Source organism: Aulonocara stuartgranti (assembly GCF_965226115.1).
Source record: "Aulonocara stuartgranti genome assembly, chromosome: 2".
Lineage (NCBI taxonomy): Eukaryota > Metazoa > Chordata > Actinopteri > Cichliformes > Cichlidae > Aulonocara > Aulonocara stuartgranti.
The window spans coordinates 35,569,099-35,596,345 of NC_138940.1; the positions used below are offsets into that span (position 1 = coordinate 35,569,099).

General features: G+C 41.4%; 1 protein-coding gene across 5 annotated transcripts in view; it reads left to right on the forward strand.

Moving 5' to 3' along the window:
- Positions 1 to 23,565: 23,565 nt before the first annotated feature.
- Positions 23,566 to 27,247, forward strand: part of atp11c (ATPase phospholipid transporting 11C (ATP11C blood group)) — a 43,118-nt gene continuing 39,436 nt past the window's right edge. For all 5 annotated transcript variants that reach the window (XM_082556368.1, XM_082556369.1, XM_082556370.1 and 2 more), the window contains exon 1: positions 23,566 to 24,142. In XM_082556368.1, the coding sequence (XP_082412494.1) occupies positions 24,116 to 24,142 (27 nt within the window). In that variant the 5' untranslated portion in view covers positions 23,566 to 24,115. The remainder of the gene's footprint in view (positions 24,143 to 27,247) is intronic.

A 27,247-nucleotide genomic window follows, 5' to 3' on the forward strand; every position in this document is an offset into this window, starting at 1 on the left:
TCCTGCGACAGTGTTAACTGATAATTAAGTAATTACCTATAAAAGATAGCACTCCTGCGGTTCTGTTCAGCTGCAATCTTCCCATCTCCATCCACTTCAGATTAGGTTTTAACTTGGGAAGCTAAAGACAACAGCTTGGCACTACTTCGTGTGTAAATGTGTCTGCGTGTGTGTTACGTACTGTGTAGGCTACACATATTCACACTTAGGATATCACAAAACTGGTCTCTGTAATCACAGGGAACATGAAAGTGTCTAAAAGAATCATTTACCAACTCTGAGACGATGATGGTTGGTCATTCAAAATTGTACAAAATTACAGGACGATGATTTGGCATGCCTTTGTGAGTTTCACAATCCCACGGTGAATGCAAAGTTGTAACAGGCACTTTGAGCATACACTGGTGGCCTCACCCACAATGGCATTTGAAAGACAAACAGCAGTGCGTGCTGCTGGCCAGAGCTCCACAGCAGCGAAAGTGTTCATTCTTTTTGACTTACGGCAGCCAAAGTTCAGCATAATGCCCGTGTCATTACAGTGTAAAGAAACCTTTGTAAGTCAGCCCTGTCCATTTCCTGGTTTTCCTAAGCGTTTCTCTCTTTGTCTTAAAGTTTTTGAACTTGCTCAGCCTCTTCTCTTCTCTTCTCTTCTCTTCTCTTCTCTTCTCTTCTCTTCTCTTCTCTTCTCTTCTCTTCTCTTCTCTTCTCTTCTCTTCTCTTCTCTTCTGGTATTCTATTGTTGTTAAATTGAGCTAATATGCGTTGGTTTTTTTTTTCAAATCAGTGTTTTATTTTCCACAGAAAATGTATTAAAAAGGACACTTTAACTTTGGACTTTTACATCAAACTAACTTGGATTACCCAGGTCTGATAGCAACTTTAGCCAAACCTTTTCAGTACACATCTCCATGGAATGCAGACTGTAGTTTTTGTTCTAAATCACAGTGGAAGTGCATCAGCAACTCATGTTTTTTCATAGCGTAGCACATTCGGGAAGGAGGATTATAGCAACCACAGCCGATTCAGTTATAGAAGCACCTGACTGTGTTATGACATCTTCTAAGCTGCTCATCATACTCTCTGCTCACTTTTAGCATGGGAAACCAGCACCACAGGAAACCTTTCATATCCTACATTGTCCATACACACACACACACGGTCTACTTTCTTTCCCCTTTCGTTGGTTTTTGTACAAAAACTACCAGCTCCAAACTGGGCCTCAAACCAGAAATGAGTGGCACAGGCCAGAATATTCGGTTACGGATGCATTTCCATTTGATTGTCCTAAAAGGGGACAAGAAGAAGCAAACGATATCACTTAAGGGGATCATATTAATGTAACACACACACACACAATAGTCCTGCGGGACTTCCTTTTCATTCCCATTAGAAACCACACCCAGGACGACAGGTAACACGAGAACACCTTTCACAGGGTCAGATTGGAAGAGGTGGGGAAAAACAGGCAGGGTTACTCTCTGATTATTTACAAGCTTGTACCTCTTTGCTTTTTACCCCTTTATATTAATCTTGACCTCTGTTTCTGATCAGTTTTATTACTGGCATTGATTGATACTTTGAAGTGGCATATGCATGCTATATATGCAAGCTGATCAGCCAGTCACTTTTTTCCCCCCTCTTCGGTGTTTGCACGAAGCCTGGTGCTATCAAAAAGACGGTAATATGCTCTGATGTAATATGTCAGATAGGGATCTTTTGTGGGTGTGTTATAAATTGTACCATAATGTGGGTGTGCAGAGAACTGGTTTGGGGTAGGAGTGGAGGGTACAGAGAGGAGGGGTGGGTGGATCAAGCAGTGTCACTGGAATCCACAGTGTTGTGAGAGCCCCATACCTTTCAGCTTCATTAAACCAATTTCACGCCGAGGTGAGCTAAGAGAGGAAGCTCTGAATCTCAGCAGCGGCAACAATGGCGCATTGAAGGGATGAGGCGAAAATAAATTAGGTATCACTTCACAGACAGCAAATTAAAATCTGAAAGTTGGATAGGAAAAGTTGAGGGTAGATGATTATGTCTTTATTGTGCCCTCTCTCCTCAATCTAGAAAACCCTCCCTTCCTTTTAGCAACCACCTTTGCCCACCCCCACATCCCCACAACCCAATCCTGAAAGAAAAAATAATGATCTATTTCTTGTCTGGTAATTGGTTTCTAAGATGCTCCCACTCAAAGACCTGATCTCAAATACCAAGCTGCTTATGGCCTTCTTTTCAGTCACTTAATTTGCTTGAAGTTATCAGTAAGATTTCATATCTAGGAAAATCATATAAATTAAACATTAATGTAAGGCTTATTTCTGTGCAATCACTGACCTCCAACGGCCATTGAGCTGCTTTATCCGGCTTGGGACTCGGTGTTTGTCAATCAGCTTGATGTGAAGCCTTCAGCACAGACCGCAGCCTAATATTTGAAAAGCACTGCATTAAATATTATTAGATAAACTGCATGTTGTTATATAAGCCATCCCTTGTTTTTAGACTTTTGCTTTTTTAGTTAACTTTGTACCATTCGCAAGAAAAATCACATTTTATTCAAGAAAGAACACATAACTAAAAATATAAAGGGTGGAAAGCACAGCATTTGTATCATAGAATTATTTTATCAGAAGTTATACCTTATAACGTGTAAACAGCAATCTTTTAGTTGATCAAGGTGAATTAAATTCTTTACGTCCACCAGTTTATTATATGATTATTTAATATTTATAATCTTTTTAATGGTGAATATTACTCCTGGTGCTGAAGAAAAAGTACAAGCTGGCATAACCAGGCGATGCTCATGCACAACTATCTGAAATTTGAACTGTGTACTGCATTTTTAGGTGTACACTGTAAGCATGTGCGTCATTTGCAGTGGGCGCTAAAAACGAGCTCTCTCTGTGACTGGTGGGGTCACCCCGGGAGCCATGGGGGGCCCCACACAATGCCCCAGCAGCAGTGTGGCTTTTACTAGGCCGCGCGTTGCTGGCTTTACGAGAGCCAGACAGACAGATCCCCTTCATGCCGTAAAGCCATCAACAAGTGAACAAAGAGGGCAGGTGCTGAGGGCTGCATTGAGAGCTCACCTGCACTCAGCGGGAGAACACACTGTGTCCAGCCAAGCCAAGAGGCCCTCCACATTCACAAGCCCACTCACCAGGCACTAACGGGCTAGCGTGGGTCTGCCAGAGATAAATAATTTCTCTTTCTCAGTGAGGAGCAAATCCTCAGTTCATAGGCTAGATGATGACAGTACACGTATATGCTGTGGAAATGATTTTGTTCAGTGAATGCCGACTTCTGTTAGACACAAAACAGGCTAGAACAGGTTTCTGCTAGACTCTGTAATTATCAGCATTTGACAGGTAGCGAGAGTGAGGGCTTTGGGAGCCAGCCAATTAGGACTGGTATCCAGATTTTTTTTCAAGGGGTAATTTAAGAGGAGGATATGAAATATCAGGTGTTTGTGTGTGTAGGGCATTAGTGGGGATTTACTTTATACGACGAGGGAAATAGAATGGTCAATTTTAAGGTAAGGAATTAGAGCACTGGTTGTGTGATTACCAGCTAAGGTGAAAATATGCCGTAAAACTGATTTGATGGGAAAAAAAATGGCAGCATGCCGCTGGAGAAAAGGTAGATTCCCATCGTGTGGCTGTACATATTCTTTTTTCTCCATTTTACTGATTACATATAACACTAAGACCTTTCTGCCTTTCTACATGGCAGGAAAAGTTTAATAGCCACTGAGCAAACTGTGGGGATTCAGGCAGAAGAGGCATATGGCAAACCACAGCAACAGACCAGACCCCAGCCACAGGTAGGCATGGCATCAGGCAGGCTGGTCGACAGGCAGGCAGTTAATCAGCGGGGGCAGACTATGAGCTGCCGCCTCAGTTTGAAGTGACAGATGTGTAGTGAATCTTTAACTTTGCTTATTCCCCCACTGTCACTGCATCTGTCCCTGCTCTTCGCAAGTTTGGCTCAGCCCCCTCCTGTGTGAATAAGAAGACTAAAAAGAGAGCCATCACTGCACTTATTGATTAGTCCAGGCTGCTCTGGCTGGCTTCATTTAATGACCTCTGGGAGTCATTATTGAAAAGCTATTGTCTTTGTGATTACTTCACACTTTCCTCCCACCATATGGGAATCCTCCTGTTGCAACTGCAATGGTGAAATTTGTCGTCGTAGAACAAAAGTGTGCTTGTTGACTAGGTGAAAATAAATCCTAACCTATGTGATTTTTCACTCATATATATTTAGTATAATCCTCTTTTATTTTAACGAGGTCACAATGAGACAATGTTTTGGTAACAACAAAAATAAGAGGCCAGCGTATGGTCTCAACCGAAACAACAGCTCCTTTTATTGTCTCCGTTTAAATCCTACTATAGAAAAACATATCACTGACAGTATAAATGATACATCCCACTTTATTCTCATTTACGCATTCTGTCTAATCTCCTCAGAGGGCCCAAGTGGCAGGGACAGTGTCCCTCTCTCTTTCCCCACTCAGCCATGGCACTGGCAAAAGATGGTTTATTTTAATTGAAAATTAGCAAAACAAAACAAGGGCAAGAGGATCCCTGAATGGGGCCCCTTTCTCCGGGAGCTCCTGTGCCGTTGAATAATGCATATGGGAGAAAGTAAACAGCAGCCGCGGGCCTTGCTGGGTGAACAATAGGCCGCACACAGCCCAACCGGGGCGCCTATTTTATTACTGGCCTGTCAATCCCCCCAGCCTGGGAACTGTGGGACCTAGGCCAGGCAGCAGCTGCTGACCGCTCTACACTGACCCAACACTCCCAACAACCTGCAGGATAAAACCATCACACCTCTGCATACCTCCACTGATCGCCCTGCCCACTCCTAAGCTGTCCATTCACACACTCGGCATGTGGGAGATAAAGCAGTTTCCTGTTGGATTGTGATGTCCAATCAGTTTTGTTTATCTGAACTCAACTTAATTTCACTTAAAAGAAAAAAAACCTGATATGAAAATGTATGTACACATAACGTTTGACTCGATCTGTGCTCTGAAATTGAATTGGTGGCTTTTATTAAGATAGAATTTTCCTGCACAAAATACAATTTTGATTTAACATGTTGGGTTTTAGATTAACTCTATCCCATCTCCACGGCACTGGTCTGGGGTCACTGTGGCCACTTTTTAAACTTTTTCCTTCCACTAGAACATCCTTTGTGTGTGTGTTCCCTCTGGGCATTGAGATTCTGGTCTTGCTTCTGGCTTCAGCCAAGTCCCGGTTGCCATGCCGACTGGCAACTGGTCTCCCAGGATGAGTAATGATGTGATGTGGCTGTGCTCTAAAGTCCCAACAAAGACCTTATTACCGCTGCAGCACCTCATAACACACTATTGTTGTCAAGTGCTCCTGATATTAACCTGCCTGCACCGGGGCTTCCTCCCTTCACACAGAGGTGTGTGTGTGTGTGTGTGTCTGCAATCGTGTAGCCTATTTTGAGGGCTAGTGCTGATGAAAGTTGGTCAAAAAAGGGCCACATTAAAAATTTTACTTGAGTTGAACTTGGTAAGTTTTATATAGTTACAATAAGCATTAGATATCATTTTGCTAGTTTATCTATAATTTAGGATCAAAAGTTTTACTTTTTCTGAATCTGTGGGTTATTAAAGATTTTGTGTTCCTAACTGTGGTTGCTTATTTCATCATGAAACCTATCATCTAAATATTTTGGAAACAAAAACACGCAACAACAAAACTGCAATAATTTTAAAATAGGCACCTGCAGTAGGATTGTTTAAGTCCCTTCAGTGCCTTGCTGCTCGATACCCATCTTGTTTAAACACCTCAGTGTTGCCTCAACATTATTTTAACTGTTTGCACATAATAAAAAAAATGCAGCTCATAAAAGTTTTAAAACATTTTTCTCTGTAAGTTATATTTCTGTGCCAAGTTACGTGCCACAACAGCTTTATTAATGGCTCGTTTCCGGTGCTGACATCATCTGAGAGCACCGGCTGATGCACTTTATGAACGTATATGTGCATATTTGCCATGATAGTGAATACAGAGATATGCTGTGACCTTCTGCTGTGCACCTGCAACAACTTGACTTGTTAATGTTTCCCATTTAGGCTGCTGATTGAGGTTTTGGTAGCAGGGATTGGACAACTGCCATCTTTTTCATGACATGTCGTTTATAATGTCCTTGGTCTCTCCACCAAACAAAGATGGTCATATGTATGTGCTTCATGCTTTAAAATAAAGTCTGCCATAAATTTTAGCATCGGGCATGATTCATACCCTGTGCTCTCAGGTGTAAGGCCTCGTTTTAACTAGTTGCTCCACTATGTATTTTTTTGTATTTTTTTTAAGTACTCTATTCTGCTTGTCTGGTCCAGGAATAGTCCTCTGGCAGCCAAGTCTCCCATCGTGGGCTAAATTTGTAAAATCTTGATAAACAGACCCCAGAGAAAGTAATGGCTTCTAATTTTAACTGATCTGACTTTTGAGTTATACATGAAAGTCTTTATCTAAAATTAGGTTTATATAATTACCTCACTGGGCCTATAAACCATCCACATGGACCAGGCTCCCAGACGAGTGTGAACTGCCATCAAAGAGGGCTGTGTAAGTGTGTGCCTGTGTGAGATGCCACAGGATGTTTGAGTGTTTGACCTGGTTTAACAACATCCTCTGACAGAGACACCACAGGCTCCAGATCAAGCAAGAGATAAAAACAACTGTGTTCCAGGCCTTCACCCCGGCCATTGTTACTGCTTATCTCTAATGTAGCGCTTCTGCTAATAATGAGGAGGAGAGAGGAGGAGATAGAGGGAGGTGTTGTCATTGATAAGGAACAAAAACACAATCTATTGTTAATTAAGGTGTAGTTTAAGGACTGTCACCACCCAATAATGTGTAGTGCAGTTCTGTAAAAGCAGTGAACTTGCTTCACCTATACAAAATCTTTTGCATACAACATGTAACATGACTTGACAACCTTCTCAGAAATAGTAATTGGATTACATCAATATCTGTGCATGTAGACACACGAATACCTATTCATTATCATCATCACAGAGCCTCAAAGTTTGTTATTCGGATGAGTGCTGATGGCTTCGGAATGGATTCTCCTTTGTTTCAGCTTCATGAAGCATACGCTCAGGTGCGTCACACAGAATGTCTTGTCCTCTCCAGTTTCCATCGCCCTGCCCGGCGCTGTGTGCACCGAGGAGGTTATCGGCACAAAATCACCACTCTAGCTCCAGACTTGACCGGTGGGGGAGGGGCTTATGGGCCTGCATACATCACTGTCGCTGTGGGAAACCGCATCCATCAAATAAAGTCAAGCATTCACCTGTGTGGCTCAGGTGACAGTGGAGGAAGAGTGGGGGGTTGGGAGAGATGGAGGTTAACCTAGGGGTGTGAGCATAACCCTGACCCTGTGATGGTAGCGTAGGGAAGGTTTTGTTAGGGCACTGCCAGCCTCTTAGTCTATGTCCTGAAGGCAGGCAGGAGACTCCTGGACACTAGTGATAGAATTAGCAGAGCCTCCCCCACCTTTGTAGTCCCAGCAATGCCAAGCACTGTGAGTGTTATATCACCCTGCACCTATTTATCTATGCATATTTACTTGTGCTCATTCACTGGTGCTTGTGTGAGCATACATATGTGTCGCCGTTAAAATGAGTAGGGTGTGGCATTTGCTTCACCATTATGACCGGCTATGTCATAATTCATAGAAAAACTCCTATTTCAAAATTCTTAAGGAAGTAATTAAATATAAATCACCACCCACACATTTATTAGAAAATGTGTTATAGATACAGTTGAAGAATTAATTACACTCCAGAGTCATTAAAAGTAGACTCCATTTTAATTACGATCATTCTTTAATGCGATCACTTTGAAAGTTCATCAAATTTCTCATTCCCTAATGAAGCCAACTTCCATCACAAATACAGCTATTCCTTTGACATATGACATATTATTTAATTCAGTCCCCCTCTCCTCCCCAAAATAAATCACTCGAGTGACAATGCAAAACAGAGCTGAAGACACTTTGGTTGATAAGAGGCATATTTGGTTACACCTGGTGATATGTAGATAAGATTAAATTTGAGACAGAGGGATGAGGGGATGGGGGAAGAGTCGGGGTGAAGGGATAAAGGTTTTTCTCACCGGTGCATGAAGAACAACATCTCAGGTAGTTGGGGTAGGGGTTGAAGGATTGTCAGAAGACCTGGCCTGAACATGGTGCTAAATGCAGTTACGAGGCTCTGAGCCTGGAGTTAGAAGTTGAGGTAGAGGTAATCCTTGGATTAAGGCCGAGACAGGCTCCAGGACGGGGACACTGGCTGCTGACAGTGGGGCAGAGTGGATGTTCCTGGGGTCGAAAGGTCGTGTTTACCTGCAGCAGGTATTTCCTCTGGGAACTGATAAGACTTGGGGAGGGGAAGTGCTCTGTTCCAGGTGAGTGCAGAGGGGCCTGCAAAATGACACCGTACACAGTCCTTAGCTAAACCCTCCTCCCCTACAGGCTCGTCCTGTACCTACACAAACAGGTCACCTTTTATGCCTCATGCACTGACCTTTACTGGTTTTTTATACATAGTGGCCACTTTATGCATATAATATGGCCCCCTCCCAATCTCCTTTTAATATCTGATGGCTATTTATGACAATTAAAATCAAAATACTTTTTGATCATTGCCTGAACTGGCTTTTTTTGACCTAATACAACAAGAACATGGGCTTCTTAAAGTTTCTTCATTTAAGGAGGCAGCTGTGATAAGACTAGGGTGTCAGCTTGTTTGTTTTCCTTTCTTCATCTCCCTCACCTGGCTCAGCTCTGAGTCCCTAGCCCCAGGTGCTGAGAGGAGTCAGTGAGCTAGAACATGTTAACAAGCACAGCCTTAACCACTGTACTGAAAGACACACATGCACGCTGTGCTGGCTGGTAACTGGGTGGGGTGGGAAAAGCTCAATAGTGGTATGCAGTCATATTTTTTTATCAATAAAAAGTTTCTACAAAGTTTGAGGATGTGTTTGTGTGACCTCGACATTTTTCTTCATGTTTTGTGGTTTGTGATCTCTTGGTTTGTGCCAATATGATCTGCTTTTTTCCCCACCTATTTTCACTAAATGCAAAAAAATGTGTAGAACATGTGCCAAAATTGTTTGTAGTCATGTCAGCTACTGCCAACAAGAGCTTAAGCAGCTGCAGAAAGCAGGTCCTTTGGTAGTTGTGTGAGTCTTGACACCTGTTTATGTCTGCTCTGTGTAGTAGAAGACCCTTGGTGTGTGTTCTCAAGAGTTAACATAGCTGTCATCAGCAGAGGAGGTGAGAGTGTGTGAGGTAGGTGTGTAGTGGTACACTCCTACTCTGTTCTCCTCTTCTCCTCCTCATGCCCTCTCCTCTTCTCTTCCATCTCTGCAGAAAGCCTCATTAGTACCAAGGAGCTGCTGAGGTAGCACACGGCTGCCATTGTGGCCAATCCAAACATCAGGTCCTCTCCATCCGAGCCCCCCACTTCAGAACCCCCAACCAAATCCCATTTTCAGGCTCTGCAGCTGCCCTGCTCTGCCAGAGCACTTAGCCGTGTCATTCTATCCGGCTCTCCAGGCCTCTGAGGAAACAGGCCTGTTTTGTGCTTGGCCGTCTCTGATATGACTCCAGAAATGGAAATGAAGCCATGGATCTTCATTAGGAGAGGCAGGTGTCCAGAGAGATTCAGCCCAGGTGAAGAATCCGGGAGGGGGCGGCTAGTGAGGGTGAAGCCGGGTGAGGGGGAATTGGATTGGTAGGGGTTTCGATCCTTAAAACCCAGTGATGGGCCTGTTACCCTCCATACACTTACTCTCTCTCACACGCACACACACACAGGCGCATACACACTTCTTTGCCATCACCCCCTTACCCCATCCCTCTCCCCTACCCCAGCACTTAATTGCCCATGTAATGAGCTGCAGTGAATGGGATTACTTGTGTGGAGGTACTTGAGGACCCTGTGCATCGGGGGCACCTCCTGCAGGCCCTCATCTCCAGGGAATACATTTAGGATGATGTTTTCTATGAAGCACAGGGGCAAAAACCTCTCTGCATCTGGTCTAGTTACATTAAACCCTCCACAGCTTGCCCCTCCTTCCCTAGCCTCTCACCCCCTCTGGGCCTTTTGTTTCCCTAATTATTCATTACAGAGAGGTGGCCTTCCCTTTGAAACCTGTGGAGGTGGATGAGGCTTGGAGCTGACCACGAAGCATCGGAGCATCCCGAAGCCCGAGATGTCTTTGTGACAGGACACCTGTTATTTCCATCCATCCTCTATCAACTTTGCCCCCTCTCCTCTTACTGCACATTAACAAATCAGAGAGGAAAATAATCCTGGCATATCTATGTTAATGTATACCAACAGTTTATTGCATTTGATGTATAGTATGATGCTTTGTTTTCATTTAAGCGAAGGAACAGTGACATGAATTTTAATGCTAACTTTTTAATGCAGTCTAAACTAGTGGAGACAAGCAGAGCTGTTTGATCAATATCATGTAAATCAGTGACATGCTCAGAAAGCCTCTACTTTGGAGGTTATGCAAATGTTATTTTGTTAGTTCCATTAAGCAAAACAGACTGTACATTCCTCTTAATCTGTGTGTAAAGTGTGAAGGAGCACTCCCCATGGTGCCCTGAGCTGCTTCTCTTCTCACGCTGTTTTTAGTAAAATATTAGCCCCCTCAGCCCTGTGCTGGGCGGCTGACAAATAGAGGGCTGTCTTCCCCCTTCTCTCACAGGGCTGAGGGTTAATGATCCCAGTTTCAGGGGTTAAAGCTTGCCAGTAGGCCTTTCTCCTGCACCCCAACAGATGTTGCTAGGACTTTAATGTGGTTATCAAATCAGAGTGCCCTCTAAGCCCCAGGAGCTCATTGTGTGTTGGTGCATTCCAGGCCCTCGCCGTGGTGACAAGGCATCCTGGGGGCCAAGCTGGGCTCCCGCTGAGCCTTCCAGCAGCTCCTCAGAGCTGACAGCTCGGGCAGCCCCTCTCCCCATACCACCTCCGCCTCCACTAGGCTCTCTCTGTTTCTGTCTCCGATCCTATGCCCTCTGTGTCATAAAGTCATCCTCCATTTCCCCCTCTGTCCCACAGTGGCCCTCGCTGGTGTGCTCCTCACACAAATAGGCCCACTCACCCACTTTCACTACCCCACTCACATTCTTGGTCACACGCATCCATCCAGCTTAGACACGCACATGCCCACCATGGTGGCATTTGTTTAAATATGTGTACAAAACTGGAAACTAAAAAGTATTGTAAAACATGCAGATGCTGTGAATACACGGTGCACTTAGCCACAGTGGTACTAAGGTGCTTTATATGTCAGTTTGGGCATCTAAACACTGAACTGAAAGAATTCTGATTGGTGTGTAAACATCTTGTAACTTTAAAGAGCTCATTTAGAAAATCCCTTATGCAAGTGTTAAATGGTAAAACTTTGTGGCTGTCCTTAAAGATACCTAAAATTTAAGTGAAAAGTGACGTTTTATTAGAGGGTTTAACGAAGAAGCAGATTATAGAGGTTACATGATCATATATGTTCATATATTTCTTAAAGAAGTACTGAATAACACCCATATCATCCCCCAAAAAAATTTGGAACAGGAATTTACACTTAAAAAAGTTAAAAATTCCCAATCCTGAAAACTTGCCGGCTTGTAGATGACTTGAAAATATCCCTGTAGTGAGGTGTGGTTCCATCTACAACAGGAAATTCAGGATGGACTGAAAAGAGGTGATGATTGTTAGTCTAATTACTTCTGTGTTCTATAAAGCATGTTTATGTTTTATAAATAAAAATGCAAGTTTAAAAAAATCAAATGACCTTCCAGTAATCGTCTAACAATTTTTATTGCTAGCATTTTTCACGATGATGCAACATTTAAACGATGCTGTATATGTCCACAAACACAAGGCGCTATGATAAACAGCGCATGTAAACTCATTAGAAACTGTAAACAGGTTGAGTTTTCATCGGTGTCACAAAAGCCTCCTAAATGAATGGGTCATGGTCTGGAGGCGATACTAGAGACTGGGGTCAATCTGTGCCTTTCTGTATGTACAGTATCAATGGCAGCAGCTGCGAGATTGTTTGTACACAGATGCAGGGGTGCTTGATGATAATTGCCTTGCAGCTGCGCTCCGGGCATTGAATTAGGTGCAGGTTTTTTTTTTCTTTTACCCCTTGGTGGCTCATATTGTGCGCAAGCCATTAAGAGCAGGAATGTGGGAAACAGTTGTAATTAAAGTATTCTGTAACTCAATTAAGGACTCTTCCCCTACAGTTTCCCCTGAGCCCTAACTGCTATCCTACACCTATTCCCTTCTGCAGGGGATCAAAGGGTGTTTATAGGCTGTGGCCTCTATCATCACTCGCCTGGCCCAGAGTCTTACTCGTTTAACTAATCTCTGCGCTGGTTGCAATAAGAAAGAGGAATTCGTTATGTGAAAAATTGAAGGCAAGATGGTATATGAGGTGGAGTTAAAACAGTGAAGTGGAATAAATGGAGAATTGGTGTTTCATGGAGTGCTGTGAACCTGCTTACCACGAAGAGGCGAGGCACTCATTAAAGCCATGAGTCATTTTTCATAAGCTGTTATCACTTCACTGTGCACAGAAGATGGATTGATGACAATTATACTGATGAAAACCTCACATACACTTTTTTGGCAGGAATAGAGCACTTAAGAGATTCATGCTATCATTATTTTTAAGTTAATTTCTTAAAATTAAAACAATTTGCGAGACAGATAACCATCTTTTTAAAATTTAAAATACAATTCTTTAATATGCAATATGGCATTACTTTTATATAAACTGTATAGTTTTTATTGCAATAAAATTAAATCCCTTTGTTCTAATTCCCCCAAACTGATGCAGGCTGGCTACTGGGTAATGTATCCAAATACTCTGAACAATGACAGGCAACAATCAAGGTGCTCAATTAACTGTATAACGATTAAGACATCAATTACCAATTTGATTGATGAGACCAAATGATCCGATTCATTTTCTTCATTCAGCGTAAAAACTGGAAGCAGCAGTATGAGAAAATGTGTTGATTAATGGTGTGCATGTACAGAAACCCCTTCTCTGTGGTAGTATGTGCAATTTAATATGCAAACACAGTAAACATTAAAAATAGCTTTTGCTAAATAGGTTTAAAATCCATAATAAGAATTACACAATAAAGAGGGAACAAACAGACTTGCGTTATTTAAAAAAAACAAATGCATTTAAAGAGCTGCCATAAATATATATATGATTTCTCAGTTAATTCTTTATAATACATGTAAGTATTTAATGTATCAGATGAATGCATTTCTTTTCTCTGTTGGTATTGATGTCGATGATGTTCCTCTGCCCCTCTTACAAAGGCCAAAACAATGTTTGAAGAGCGCCTTGAGACCAGCTTGGACTAAGGCTTTAGTTTTTATTCTGTTCATGTTGTCAATGTGTAGAGGGATAATTGAGGCGATCTTTGACTATGGGATCTATTTATACAGGGCATAATTCCCTCCGTATTCAGGCATTATCATGGTGTCAGAACAAGCACAATGGCACAATAAGGTCAATATAATGAAACTCCAAAACAATATGGTGTCATTCGTATAATAAAATGTGAGCCACTCTCGGTTTGTTTAGTCCTGCAACAGTCATGATCTTGTACTGAGCTCTTTGTAAAATTATTTGCAAATAAAAATGCATTTTGTGGAAGCCGATTTGACATATGACAAATGGTCTTAAGTTATTCTGTAATAAAATTCTTAAAAAAAAAAAGAAGCAAGGAAAAGTAAAAAAAAATGTTTGTAACTTTTATATTTTCTATTTTTTAAATTGAATTCTTTATGAAAGTTGTGATTACTACTATTGTGTGATAGTAATAATGTTAGTGGCTGTTATTGTGTTAGCTTGAAAAAATTGTAATTACAGTATTATTATTAGTAGTAAACCATTATTTGTGCCGTTAAGACTTTATTTCTATTTTTTCAGTGTTCTCTTATACTTAATGGCATTTGGAGCCAAAGTTACATCAGTTATCCGCTTTTTCGCATTAGCAATTTGACAAATACTCCCTTTATAACAGCCCCATATCATTCTGCTTGACTTTCCCCTGAGTCTGAATTCAGTTATTGATTGCCTGTTCAGTTTCACTTGGAAAAGGTTGATAAAAGGAGGTTTTCACTTTCTCAATTCAATGTGACAGCTCCCTAACAAGAATAATGGAAAGCACCCATTCACAGGCAAATCGAGCTAATCCAGCGTGCCCCTCCAGTCTCAATGGAGAAGTCACAGTCCTTCCCGGCCCATTCCATCACAAGCCTCTCTCTTCAGAAACCTTCAAAGTTACCCCAACTCCTCCAAAAGACAACATCGCTCTTTGTATACCCCTCTCACTCAACATCAAATGGATAAATCGGTCAATAAATGTATACAAAGTCAGAGGGGAAACAAAACTGAAGCATATAATTTGTTTGTTTTATGTGTAATCTGAATTTACTGAATCCCACTATCCATTTTGGTTTTTCCCATGTGCTGATGGATAGATTTTAAAAGAGCCGTTGGTGTGAAAGCACCCAGGTCCACATTAACAAAACAGATTTTACAGCCAAATGATGAATAAGGTATTAGTGATATTTGTATCCCTAATATTGAGCTACTGTAGCACAACAACACTTAAAGGTACTATGGTGTGGTTACAGCGGTATGCATCTGGTATGTTCCTCTTTCCTCTCCTGCACTCTAGGACGCTAGAGTTAGATATGAGCTACCAAGCAAAGGCTTGCACGTCTGAGTGAGTCATAAAGATTGAGTAAATATCTACACATAAGTGTACATAACATGTCTTACTATTTATCCACATGCATACATTTATGGTAGTGTCTCTGTTGCAACGGGTGCGTTCGTGTCATCCACGGCTTTAGTTTTATTGATAACAAGCAACACATTTAGGAACAAAGTCAGTGTAAATATTGTGGTGTACTTATTTACACTTTTAAAGAGTGTTTCTGTTTTGGGTCAAGCGATTACAGATGTCTGATTCGCATTTGACTGAAGAATGACTTTGTAAGACTTTAGTTAGACCATTAAAGTGCCACAGGTTCACTGCCATTCTGCTTTTAGATGAGAGAAAAGGGAGATTAACATGATTTTGCTTTATCCACCGCATGCAAGCCTCAAAACCATAAAACACAACCCAAAGGCATCCCCGTCTTGCGGTGAATGTGCACTTGTTACTGCTCTCAATTCGGCTTTCAGCCCCTCTAAAGAGACAAGGCCCAATCACAATATTGTCAAGGCTCTGTTGGTTTTCTGGTTCAAATCCTTGTTCACGCTGTTTGCTGAGTACTCATCTGCTGTGACAGCCTTCAGACAAACAGTGAGTCCTGAAAGAGGTCTCCCACAACCAGATCTTTCCTGCTGGGCAGCGGCTGAAACGCTCCTTTCTCTCTCCATCAAGTGGAACCCAGGCTATTGAGTTGGCCCCTGGGATCCCTCCATTGAGGTGGGCTATGGGCCAGTGCTTCGCCCCTCCTCGCCCCGGGCCACCCTCATTCTCCCAGGACACCTGTACCCCTAAACCCCATCGTGGGAACCTTCTCGCTGCCTCTGCCACCTGAGCTGCTTACTGTGCCAGCTGGGCACATCTGACAACACCATTGGGAGCAAAAGCATACAGAGACCAAAGAGAGTCACAGCGTGCCGACTTGATTGAGCTCTTAGAACTTTTTACTGGCAAACTGTTGTTCTCATTGAAGGCAGAACGACTAAGGAATCTCCACAGAAGTTATGAATCAAACTTGTGACAGTTTGTGATCTATTGCGACCATTTAAGATTTGCATATCTGAAAAATACACTCACAAAAACACATTTCCAGCCTCAGATCGCAGCCCTCCCGGCTTACACACAACCTCCCTCATGCACCCTACCCTCTAAATCTCCATGGCACACTGCAAAAAATGGCATCAATTAATCAACATTCATGAACCGTTTACTTGAGCTCTCCTTTGTGTGCTGCAGGGCCTAATCCAGACAGAGACCAGGCTGTTCTGCAGCAGTGCAGAATGCGTCACTCCACCCTTTGTGGGAGAAACCCATCAACTGGTGTTTCAGGGAAATGTCTCCCCCCACTGCGAGCCTAACCTTCCCCCTCTCTCCCCCTTTTCCTCTTGTGCCCCCTCAGTACTCAGGGCAGGAAGCTCTATCTCTTAGACGAGGCCATCCATCTATCCTGCCTCTTCCAATCCAATTCACAGCCGCTCGACATGTATGAAGACATCTGTCCATATTTGATCAGATATTCCATTTTCCTGCAAATGATCTCACCCTCCATCCCCACCCATGAAGGAGGCAGCTATTTAGATCTGCTGATACTTTCCTGCATAATAACCTGCCAATTCTTTGCCTTGCAGAAGAAGCAAGTTTAATTGGGCCGTGCATTTAGAGCTCTTCTACAATTACACAATTACAGCGGAGATGCATTTCTGCACGTTGTGATGTTTGCCCCAATTTACTGCACTTTTCATACAGTTTAACTCTGGTTCTCTTTTCAGAGGATGCAAATTTGGCTCATTTGGCTTCAAATGAAGCATAATTGCTCATATTGAAATCCACACCTTTCTACAAGAGGTTCCTGCCAGTTAGTTCTCATTAAACCTAAGGAGAACAAAAATTCCGCACACATTCAGCACACGTGCCATCTGTATCATCTTGTGTTAAAAGCAAGGAAATTGGAGACAAAATGGATGCTGAGTGCATGGATGAAAAACTTAAAAATCAGTTTGTTCAAGTTAGTCAGTGCAGAGTAACCCCTTTCCCCCGACGTGATGCCTGTTTTCTAAATTTCTCACAAGGAGTGTGAATTAGAAATTTAACAGGGATGTTTCAGTGGGGAAAAGGAAGAAAAACCCCAAGGGACATGGCTGATTGAAATTAAAGCTATTTTCATTGTTTTCAAATACAGAATGTGTTTACTGCATGCAAGTTGAAAAAGCATTCAATTAAGTGCAGTCTAATTAGGTTGAATGGCATGTACGACTGGCCTCTCTACATTCAAAAAAACAGAATGGTGTGTCAACCCCGACATGTGATCACCATCAAACTGTTTTCCGCTCCTTCCCCTTCCTTTTATATAACTGTCTTAAAAGTTATAGAGAAAAAAAAAACACCTCTTTTTGTCTGAAAGGCCCTCTGATTCTGAAGAGGTGGCCTGAGCCCACTCCAAACAATGCCTTACTAGATACTGTTTAAATTCATATCCGCTCGTCCTTTCTTGCGGGGGGACAACACAACAAACCACTGACCCAGTGATACACAATTAGAAGTGATGCGGCAGTTAAGGCTACAAGCAACTTTGTTTAACAGTCTGTCTTTGACCCTCCACCACTGAATAAATATAATGCTCCCAATGAGAGTAAGACACTGAGATAGAGTGAAAAGGGAGCTGGGGAAGATTTTAAGCCACAGATAAGTAGTTAAAGACCTTTATAGAGTATAACGCCATTATCCCTGCTGAATAAAAATAGGATTTAGTGTTTTTTCCACTTAATTTAAATCAAAAGAGTCCCCACCTTACATATTGCACTGGTAATGTAATGGAGAGAGACCCACAAAAAAGGCTTTGTGGCTCTGACACCTCCTATAGTGGGACTGTGTTGTCCTGTGAGCAAAAGGGAGAGAAAGGTTTTTCTTCCCTGCATTGCTATCTCCTAACACATTCTAATTGATGCTACTGCATTCCTCCACTGGATGCATTCAGTGAATAACGAGCCTTGGACTGAATACCCATGAATTGGTCCCCACCAAGCAAAGCAGTAAAGCCTTTGGCCCCCCATCTCTTAGCCTCCCCACACCGCCACCATCGCAACCACTACCAAGCACCACCTCCCCTCGAAACCTTCCCCAAAGCTCTACTCTAGCTTTGCCGACCATTAAAGCCCGACCATTGTGCAGAGATGCAATCCACAAAAGCTGTCAATCTCTCTGGGTCCTCCAAAGCTTGGACTCACACAGACTAGAGTGACAGACCTCCCCCTTCACCCCAACCCACCCCTGTTCCCCCTAAAATCCTCTCCCTGAAAACTTCTCAGCTAACTACCCCCCCCATACCCACCCTCACTCTCTCTCTCTTGCGCTCTCTCACTCTCTCCAGCCTCAGTGCACAAAGCATCAATCTGTCTTCAGCCCCAGCACCCTTGGCCCTTTGTCCCATCTGCAGGTGCCTCTGAAAGCACCCACGGTCGCCCCAGCCTCTGCGCACGCCACGCCTAGTCCAGGGACAGGAACTGCTGACAAAGACCCAGTGTGGGAATGAGGGATGTGTGGAGGGAGGGAAGGGGGGCTGCTCTAAGACAGATGGCTAGGGAAGTCTCCCGACTCCTCTACAGGGGCTGTCAGTTTAAATTCAGAGCTACGAATGAGACACACAGGGGCAGAACCACTACAGGAATGCCCACTTTATTCAGCAGGTACTGTACACTTCATGCAGGACCAGAATGCAGTAGGCGCAGCACACTCTGGATGACAAATAAAACTGCATTATATAATTAGTAATTTAACAAAGTTTTTACCTTGATATGTTCACAAATATTTTAAATGATGTGAAAATAAATAAAAATAGAAGCTACGTGTGGAATGCTGCAATAAGTCATGAAATAGACCAAAAGAACCTACTGCAAAAAAATCATGGATTTTTCTTGTTATCCTCTGAACTTTGACTTTGAGATCACATTTTCTTGCAGAAGCAAGAAGGTACAGCTGGTTATACCTCAAATGACTAGTATGTTCTTCATCTTTTTTCTACAATTTAGAAATCAGTGTTTATCCCTTTCTCATTTCAAATTTGAAATACTTACATCTTGTAAACACAACCAATAAAATGTGTTCAGAGATGCTTCAGTATGTAGATGTGCAACCTCCCTCATCACTTCATATGGAGTGTTAAAAAACGCTAACAGTAATGAAGAGAAAAACATGACTAATTTTTTATAGCAATAAACTTTATACAACACCAATGATCATTTCCTGGAGCAACAGGTTTGTGACATCCTATTGATGTTACGGCGTTGCCACCATGTGGACATGCATTGAATTACAGCAACAGAAAAAAACGCTCCACTGTTGTGCATGCAAAATCAAAGAGTCGCAAAAGAAAAAGAAAAAAACATCAAATAAGCAAAAACAACAAAAACCATTTTGTCTGTGGATACATTTATAATATGTTCTTTCTTCCATTTTTTCTAATACAGACCTTGAGCATTTCCTTTTATGACCCTGTAGTCACTTGAAGTTTTACATTGTCTTATTTTTAGACTCTGCACGGGATCTTTTCCTGATTCAAATCATAATAATCTTTATTTATCTTGTACTGATCCCTCTAGCTTGGTGTGTAATATTTCTTCAGAGAGCCCTGTATGAAAGACAGACAGACAGAAATAAAAATAGTATGATCTACAAAAAACATCACAGTATTATTAGAGTTACTACAGTCCCATACTGAAGACCTTAATATGCAGGGTAGTGCAAAATTTTGAGAGCCATAAACAAGTAGATTGAAACTTGAACACAGAATGACACGAAATTTCATGAATTGTGTTAGACATAACCAGTAGACCTAGGTTTGTTTTTTAAAATGCAAGAAGATTCCTTGAGAAACTGCTGGCTTTTGTTGTTTTTTGTGGGATGTATTGGTTTGGTTTTCCTGTTAGGACACAGAGGGCCTGACTGAGGACCTCAGGCTGCATTTTGCCTATGTGTTCTCCCATGTGGCCAACTTTCTTCTGATTACTAGCGCATATGCTGACTTGATTATTTAAAACTTTTGCTGTGTTTACAGTGAACATCCGCCACTGCAACAGTATACATGACATAAAATAAGAACACACAATAGGCCCACTTTTTAAGTTTGACAGATTCACAGGTATGAAACCGGTCCATCTAGTGAAGATAACATCTTCAGTCCTTGAGACTAAATAATAAGTCGCATACAATTGATTTAGTATTCCAGAAACAAGAAATACTAACAAAACAAGTGCACATTTTTCTTGAGATTCAACATGGAGAAAAAAATTAAAGTAAAATGTGATGAGTAATTTGTTACTTTTGCCACGTGGTGGCGATAGAGTCCAACTTACAGCTGTGGAGCTGTTCATTGAGAGACGATTTGTGATAGACACTACCTCTTTATGCAGCTGTTGAACTGCCTTTTATTAACTTTTGGTTGGGCCTAATATGTTTAAATCAGCAAGACAACAGCAACAACAATAAAAACAAAAGAGACAGTTTGGAACATAGAACGATCATGCAGTTTATGAAAAAAGAAGCCCCAAAGAGGAAGAGACTTTAAACAAAAAAGTGACTCACAGAGGGACTTGGGTGAATGGTTGCTTATCTCTCAAAACATGTAATCTCATAAGCTATATGGTAATTCTTACAGGAAACCACTGGTTATACATATTTTAGTAGGTTCTTTAGAAACAATTTAAACTTATTAAAGCCAAAGGTTATTCTGGCACACATGTGGTTATTCTAAAATGGTCTGTTTTTTCTTGTAGCGGTACAGCACATTTAAGACTTTCAGGTTTGAACCAATGGATTGTTTCATACATTTGAATACAATTGAAAGTGTTAAAGCAATAATACTAGACATTAATACCAAAAAAGTTAAAATGTTAATATTTTTTTCAAACTTATTCTGAAAGTTTTTTCATAAGTTTCAGAATAAGTAAACTTCATAGAGTTGCCCTTTTGTGGTTTCAGACTAAAATAAGCTTATGCACTTCTTTGTCAGAGCTGACATCTAGTTACCACTGAGTATTAAGCACAAACTGTGTGAATACCTAGTAGCTTGTTTGTTCTTTTGGTTCAGAACACTCTTTCACAACCACACAAATACATGCCTGATTTCTCATGTGAGGGATAACGTGTGAGCATTTTTTTCTAATGAACTTCCTTTGGTTTCACAAAGTGCATGGCTTTTCAGTATGAGCACATTTCATTTAAAGCAGGGCAGTGACCAAAGCAAGAATGCAAATCTGATGCCACATGCAAAAAAAATCTGCTGAGGCCACCACTCATGCTATGACCCACACAAATACAAACAAGAACTTCAGAACTAAAGGGTCACTGTACTGCCCTGTAGCATCTAGCTTGAGCATGCTGAGCGATGGCGTTTAAGGTCAAAGATTCAGATAAAGAACATTTAGTTCTTTCCGTTTCCTTGATTAACATGATTCAAGCGTATTCTGCATTTTGAAGTGTGACACAATGGCATACTTGTCCATTACACAACACATTATACTACATGACACCAGTAGTTAATAATCTAATACAGATCTATTCTATAAAAATAAATAAATTTAAAAAATCTTTAATCATAACTTATTTTGGCTAATATTATTTTTGCTATTTTAGTATAATCATGGGTTGGCATTAAGCTATGGTAGCTCTTATAGACCATTGATTCTAAAAGCAGTTAGAAATTCCTAAGCATATAACTTTTGGCTGGCCGGAAGAGAATTTGATGGGAGATTTGAAGACAGAAATCATGAACTGGATTATGCTCTAGTTAAGATCTGAAATATTTCATTTGCATAGTTTCAAAATACGTTCAGCGTTGCTTTTATGATTTACTTTCATGCAGTCAGAGTGCTGGCTTTGTGGATCATTTTTTGTGTCATTTAAAATAGAATTTTCAGAACCCCTCCTTCCAAACTTGAAAGATTGCTCACTTCCTGTAATCATATCAGGAGATGCCTCAAACAGCATGAGGTGTATAAAAATGATTTCAAATGGGATTTTCTTATTTCATAAATACTGACTCTAAGTAATAAAAGATTGCAGATGCCTTTTGTCAAAACAGTTCTGACTTGTTGGGGCATGAGGGACCTCCATGGGACTCCTGTGCTGTCTGGAATTTGGACTTTGGCAATAAATCCTCTGTGGACTCTACAGTCAGGGCTTGTTCTGGCACGTCCCAGAGATGCTCTTGGGTTGGGTACTGGAGACCTAGTATTGTGGGTGAGCGTCCTAGGCTTTTGAGTTTCTTTGAGCTGAACAACTGTAGGTGTTTCAAGACTGCTGCTGTCAGGGACAATATGTCCCACATACTGAGACCATGTCCCACATTCTGAATGAATCATTCTAAATCAACTTAAGTCACAAAGCCACAGAGATGATTAGCAGACAGAACAGCAACCAGTTTCATAGTTACTAGAACAGAAAGAGAAGAGGTGACTGTAAGAAGACTATAGAATAAAACCATAACGACAGACATCAGCAACTGTTTATACTTTCTGTATTTCACCTACTGAGTGTGAGGAATTACAGTAATGGCAGTTACTGTCTCACCATGATTGAGTTTAAGTGTCCTGAGGGAGTTGGCTGGTTTAGACCTAGTTTTTCTTTTTGTCTACTTTTAGTTGAGTTTTTATTAGTTTCAGTGTTAGTTTCATTATTTGGGGTTGAAACCCAAGGCTTTCCAGAATGGGCAAGTTTGGGAAAACCAGTATAGATATTACCATAAAAACAGAACTTTTTGAAAGCAGTGACTCACAGCCTTGTAGACATCCAAAGTCTGACGATATAAGTTTTTCAAAGCCTAATCAGGCAAATTTTTAGAAAGTTTTACCACACTAACAAACGCTAGAACTAAGGATATTTTCTCCGTATTTTATTTAAGTTAGTTTGTAAAGTTTCGGTTATCTTTAATTTTTTCCATTTTTTTTAAATAATTATTTTATATGAGAACTTTTTTTTTAAATTAACTATAATAACATTGCATCAAACCGCCTTTTGGTATCTGTCACATAATGCACAAACATATTCTTTGCCTCAAATTTAACTTGTTTCTATGCCTATCTGGTCACTCTGCCTGTCATTGGTGTCAATGTTGGTGTGCTTTCACTAAGCTGATGTTATTGCTTGTATCCCAGTGCGCATACCATTTAGGTCAGGGTTGTCAAACAGAAGGCATTTGTAACTATATCTTCATAAGTTTTACAGCTTGTCCTATTGATTGCCATTGCCCACACCAAACCAAAGTATTAAGAAATAGATAAACAATTAAATGAAGGAAAAGTTTCTGTTTTTAAACTATGCACTATAGAAATGTCTGCATTTTCTATGAATTAACATAAACTTGTTGTAAATGTTTCATAAACAGTCTGGACAATGCACTACCAGTAATTTTATACATTTGTCATATGGAAGAACAGAGTTATTTTTCTTATATTAAGACAAGTCAGGTATGAAATGTTTAGTTAAGCCTTTGACAGAAAGGAAATGTTCCTGGGTTGTGTGTGGCCCACAAAGTACACTGACTTTAACAGCCTTGATTTAAGTTATTTGGGGGTATAAGATGTTGCCTAATGCAGAAACATACACAAAATAATTCAGCTGAGAAAAATATGTAAAATGAAACTAAAACCTAGAAGTTCTTCCCATCTAGAGACGGGCGTCCATACTCCCTGACCTTTGGTGTCACGCTGGTCCCCCAGCACGGGAATTTAGACAACATTACCCACAGTGCAGTGCAAGCCGCACCTTCGCCGGGTGGAGCTTGTGAACGTGGGAACGTTGGTGGGCTGCTGCTGTTGCTGCTGGAGTGAAAATTGTTTGACAGGGAGGTGAGGCGACCTGTGCACGGGGGACTCGCAGGAGAAGTTAGTTTTTACCGTGGCGTTAGCCAGCTTTTTGAGTCAGCGGGAAGGCGAGACTCGGGGGCGACAAATGGTTCCTTCGCGTGTAAGCAACAGGGCTCAGAGCGAAATGTCAGGCACTGTTTCAGCCTTGAGCAGCGTGAAGCGCGACTAGTACACCGCAACGGGGAAAATATTCAGAGGGGAGAGAGAATGCGAATGGTGCGAAGATACCGAAATCAAACAAAATGGAAACGATATAGCGTCGCTGCGGCATTTCATATAGCTAGAACTAACGTTAGAGTAGAGAATAGATAGCCAAGGAGCTAGCACGTTTACTAACATACATGTAAAGTTATTCACCAGAGAAACTGAAGCAGAGCCCGGAGGCGTCTGTTGAATCTGAAGAGTTCATCAGCATTGTGAAATTAAAGGAAGAAAAGATGCTACGGAGAAGACTGAACCGTTGGGTATGTGTGCCTGACACACACACACACACACACACACACACACGCGCGCACACACACACGGTTAGCTTATGACGTCCAGCTGCCACTGCTAGCGTTTAACCGCTGTGGTTTTGCTTCCCCTCCCCAAATAACAATGAAGTGCTGAGCGTGCCCTTGCGTGATGTATTTCCCCTTTGCTGTCTTCGTTGTAATTGCGATTGAATCCACACACATTGCAACAAACAGTTTTCCTCACACCGCCAGATAACACGAACCAGCTGTTGTCTCACTTCACGGCTCTCGTTAGTCAAGCAGCTGGTTGTTAGGTAAGTTCTTACCAGCCAGGAAGTCACGACAGATGCAAGTTAGCATTAACGGGGAGTCAACTGCACTTTTAGTGCAAGTTTTGCAGTGATAAAGGGAAGTACAGTCTGTCGTCATCCTAAGCAACAATATTATTATCGTCATTAACACTTTCAATATTACAGTGATGATAATGAAACCTTTTAAAATGGTTTTCAAGTTCTAAAAAAGCAAAAACAATGACAGAAATACAAAATGGGGAAAAAAGAATAAATAACAATGCACAAGAGCAATAATATCAGTAAACACCTGGAAACTACAGCTCGATTGAGAAGACACCTATGCCCAGGGAAATGTTTCTATTCTCTGGGCTCCAAAAATTTATTCACTTGTAAGTCAAAACATAATCTATCAAACCAGGTGTGCCACCTTGTGTTGTCTTTATGGTCCATATCTGTTGACTCAGTATTGATTAGTGAAAACAACTATTTCATCCATTCAGTTAATATAAATGCTGTGAATGTCACTTGATGCAGGTTCTTAAATTTTGAATATAGAAAATTGGTCATATATATTGTACATACAGTGGGTAATTTATACTGTTAGTCTTAGTGTAAGTGAAACGACACATCTGTTAGTTGAAATCAATTTAACCAGATAATGAATGCATATTTGTCCTCAGGAAGCATAATCGCACAGTCCCTGCTATGTGCTTGGCCATAAACATTTTTTTCAGTGGTGGAAGGTGGTGTTTTGCCAACATTAATCGCTTAGGCATGATATTTCATAATTGGTGAAATAAATGCTTGCCTCTTTAAAGTTCATCCACTGGTTTCATTGCCCTTCTCATCGGTTAATCATGAGTGGGCTAGTTGAAAGTGGAGTATCTGCGTTTATAAATGCTACACCGCCTTTACTGCCTCTTTATCCACTTCTTATGCACCAGTAACCTGTTGTCACCACTGAGCTGAATCCCTCACACGCTGTGTGAGCAGTATAGACACCGAGAGTGAATAGGGAGAAGCAATATAATAATTATAGTTCCTGACCCTCCTCCTGGCCTCTCTCTAAGTGTTGCCAGGTCAGCTGGTTTTCCTGCTTGAGGAGAGGATTGCTGCTGTAATCTCTCTTCAGCGTGAGCTGTAAATAATATTTTGTGCAGGGCAGCCAGCCACACTATCATTGATGCATGCAGTGCTGGTATCTGAGGCTCTGGCTCTCTTCCTCCTGATTTTTCTCTGCCACCCTCCCCTTGCCCACGGGAGGTACACGTGCATCATGAAGAGGGAGAAAGATGGAGAGGAGGGAGAGTGACCAAAAAGGCACAGTGGAAGCCTCGTGTGTTTACTTGACTCTCACACTATGATGTGCCGTGCCACTAAACCCGGAGTGTTTAGAAAATCATTAAAGATGGCTGTGGGAACGAGGGCGCTTTTCATGAGTAGGGAAGCTCCAGAGGTTGTAATGCTCTTGACAGGAATGCAAAATCACACAGTTGCCTTTGATGTTCATTCAAGCCCTTGAAGGCAGCAGTGTGATCTGTGCGAGGTGGAGCCTGGCAAAAATGTGATAGTATTATTGTGGAAGCCCTGCCTTGTGTTCAAGGAGAACAGTGCAAGCAAATAAAAACAACATTGCCCATGCAGCACCTCAGTTTCCTTTCCTTTTGCACCATGGTAACTACTAGATCTCCTCCTACTCAGTAGCTCGGTTAAAAACCCCGCACGTGAAGTTTCAGTCCTTTATTTGGATTATGTTACAGTGCTGTAGAAAATATTTCTTCTGCTCAGTGGTGAAGTACACCGAGGCCTCATGTGATGCAGTCACCAGTTAAGAGAATGGAAGCTTTGGTATACACAAAAGCAGGAAGTAACCATATAGACATAAACAAGGCTAACTTGTTTTTGGATTCCACGATCAAAAAATGTGTGCTAAAAATAGGTTTCCATTTAATTAAAAAATCAGTCAGCTGTTTAAATCCTTCTTTGGGAAAATACCAAAAATTCTCCAGTGCCAGATTGCTGCTTTTTGTCTTTGGACTTCACTTGTATATGCAAATTGACAAGGAACTAACCTAACTGACAGATTAGTTCATAATAAAATTCCCATCTGATTCTGAGAGGTAGGTTTTCACTAAAACTGGTATTTTCTCTTTACTAGCATAAAAAGAATTTGTTTGACAGCACTCACTGGACTGACCAATGATCAGAACAATGGGAAAGTCCAAGGATCTCAGTGATGATCTAAAAAAAGAACTGTAGATTTATGTTTTCTTTTGCAGCCGTTTCTAAACAAATGCAGAATCTAAGATCATCAGTTAAAAAAAGTACAAGTTATTCCGATATGTCACCACCGTGCCAACGTCTGGAAGAAGACCCAAACTGTCACCAAAATGTCAGATGAGGGGAAACTGGTAAGGGATCATCAAGGCTCTTGCCATGAACTGGAAACTTACATAATACAAACATCACTGTCTACAGTGATGCAAGTTTTACACCCCCTTGGACTTAGTGGGTGCTGACCAAGGAAGAAGCCCCTGTTTCAGAATTGACACCTTAAAGCTTGAATGAAATTTGCAGCTGCCCACAGAAATGCCTTTGGGAAAAAGATTTTATGGAAAGACAAGACATTGATTAAATAAGTAAACTTGACCTTGATTGAGCTATTTGGCTACAATGACAAGTAGGAGGAGGATTAAAGGTGAGGCTTTCAAACCAAACAATATTGCACCAGCTGTGAAGCATGGTGGTGTGGCATCATGTTCCAGGCCTGTTGTTCTGCCAGTGGTGCTTCTACATTGCACAGCGTGGATAGAAAAATGTA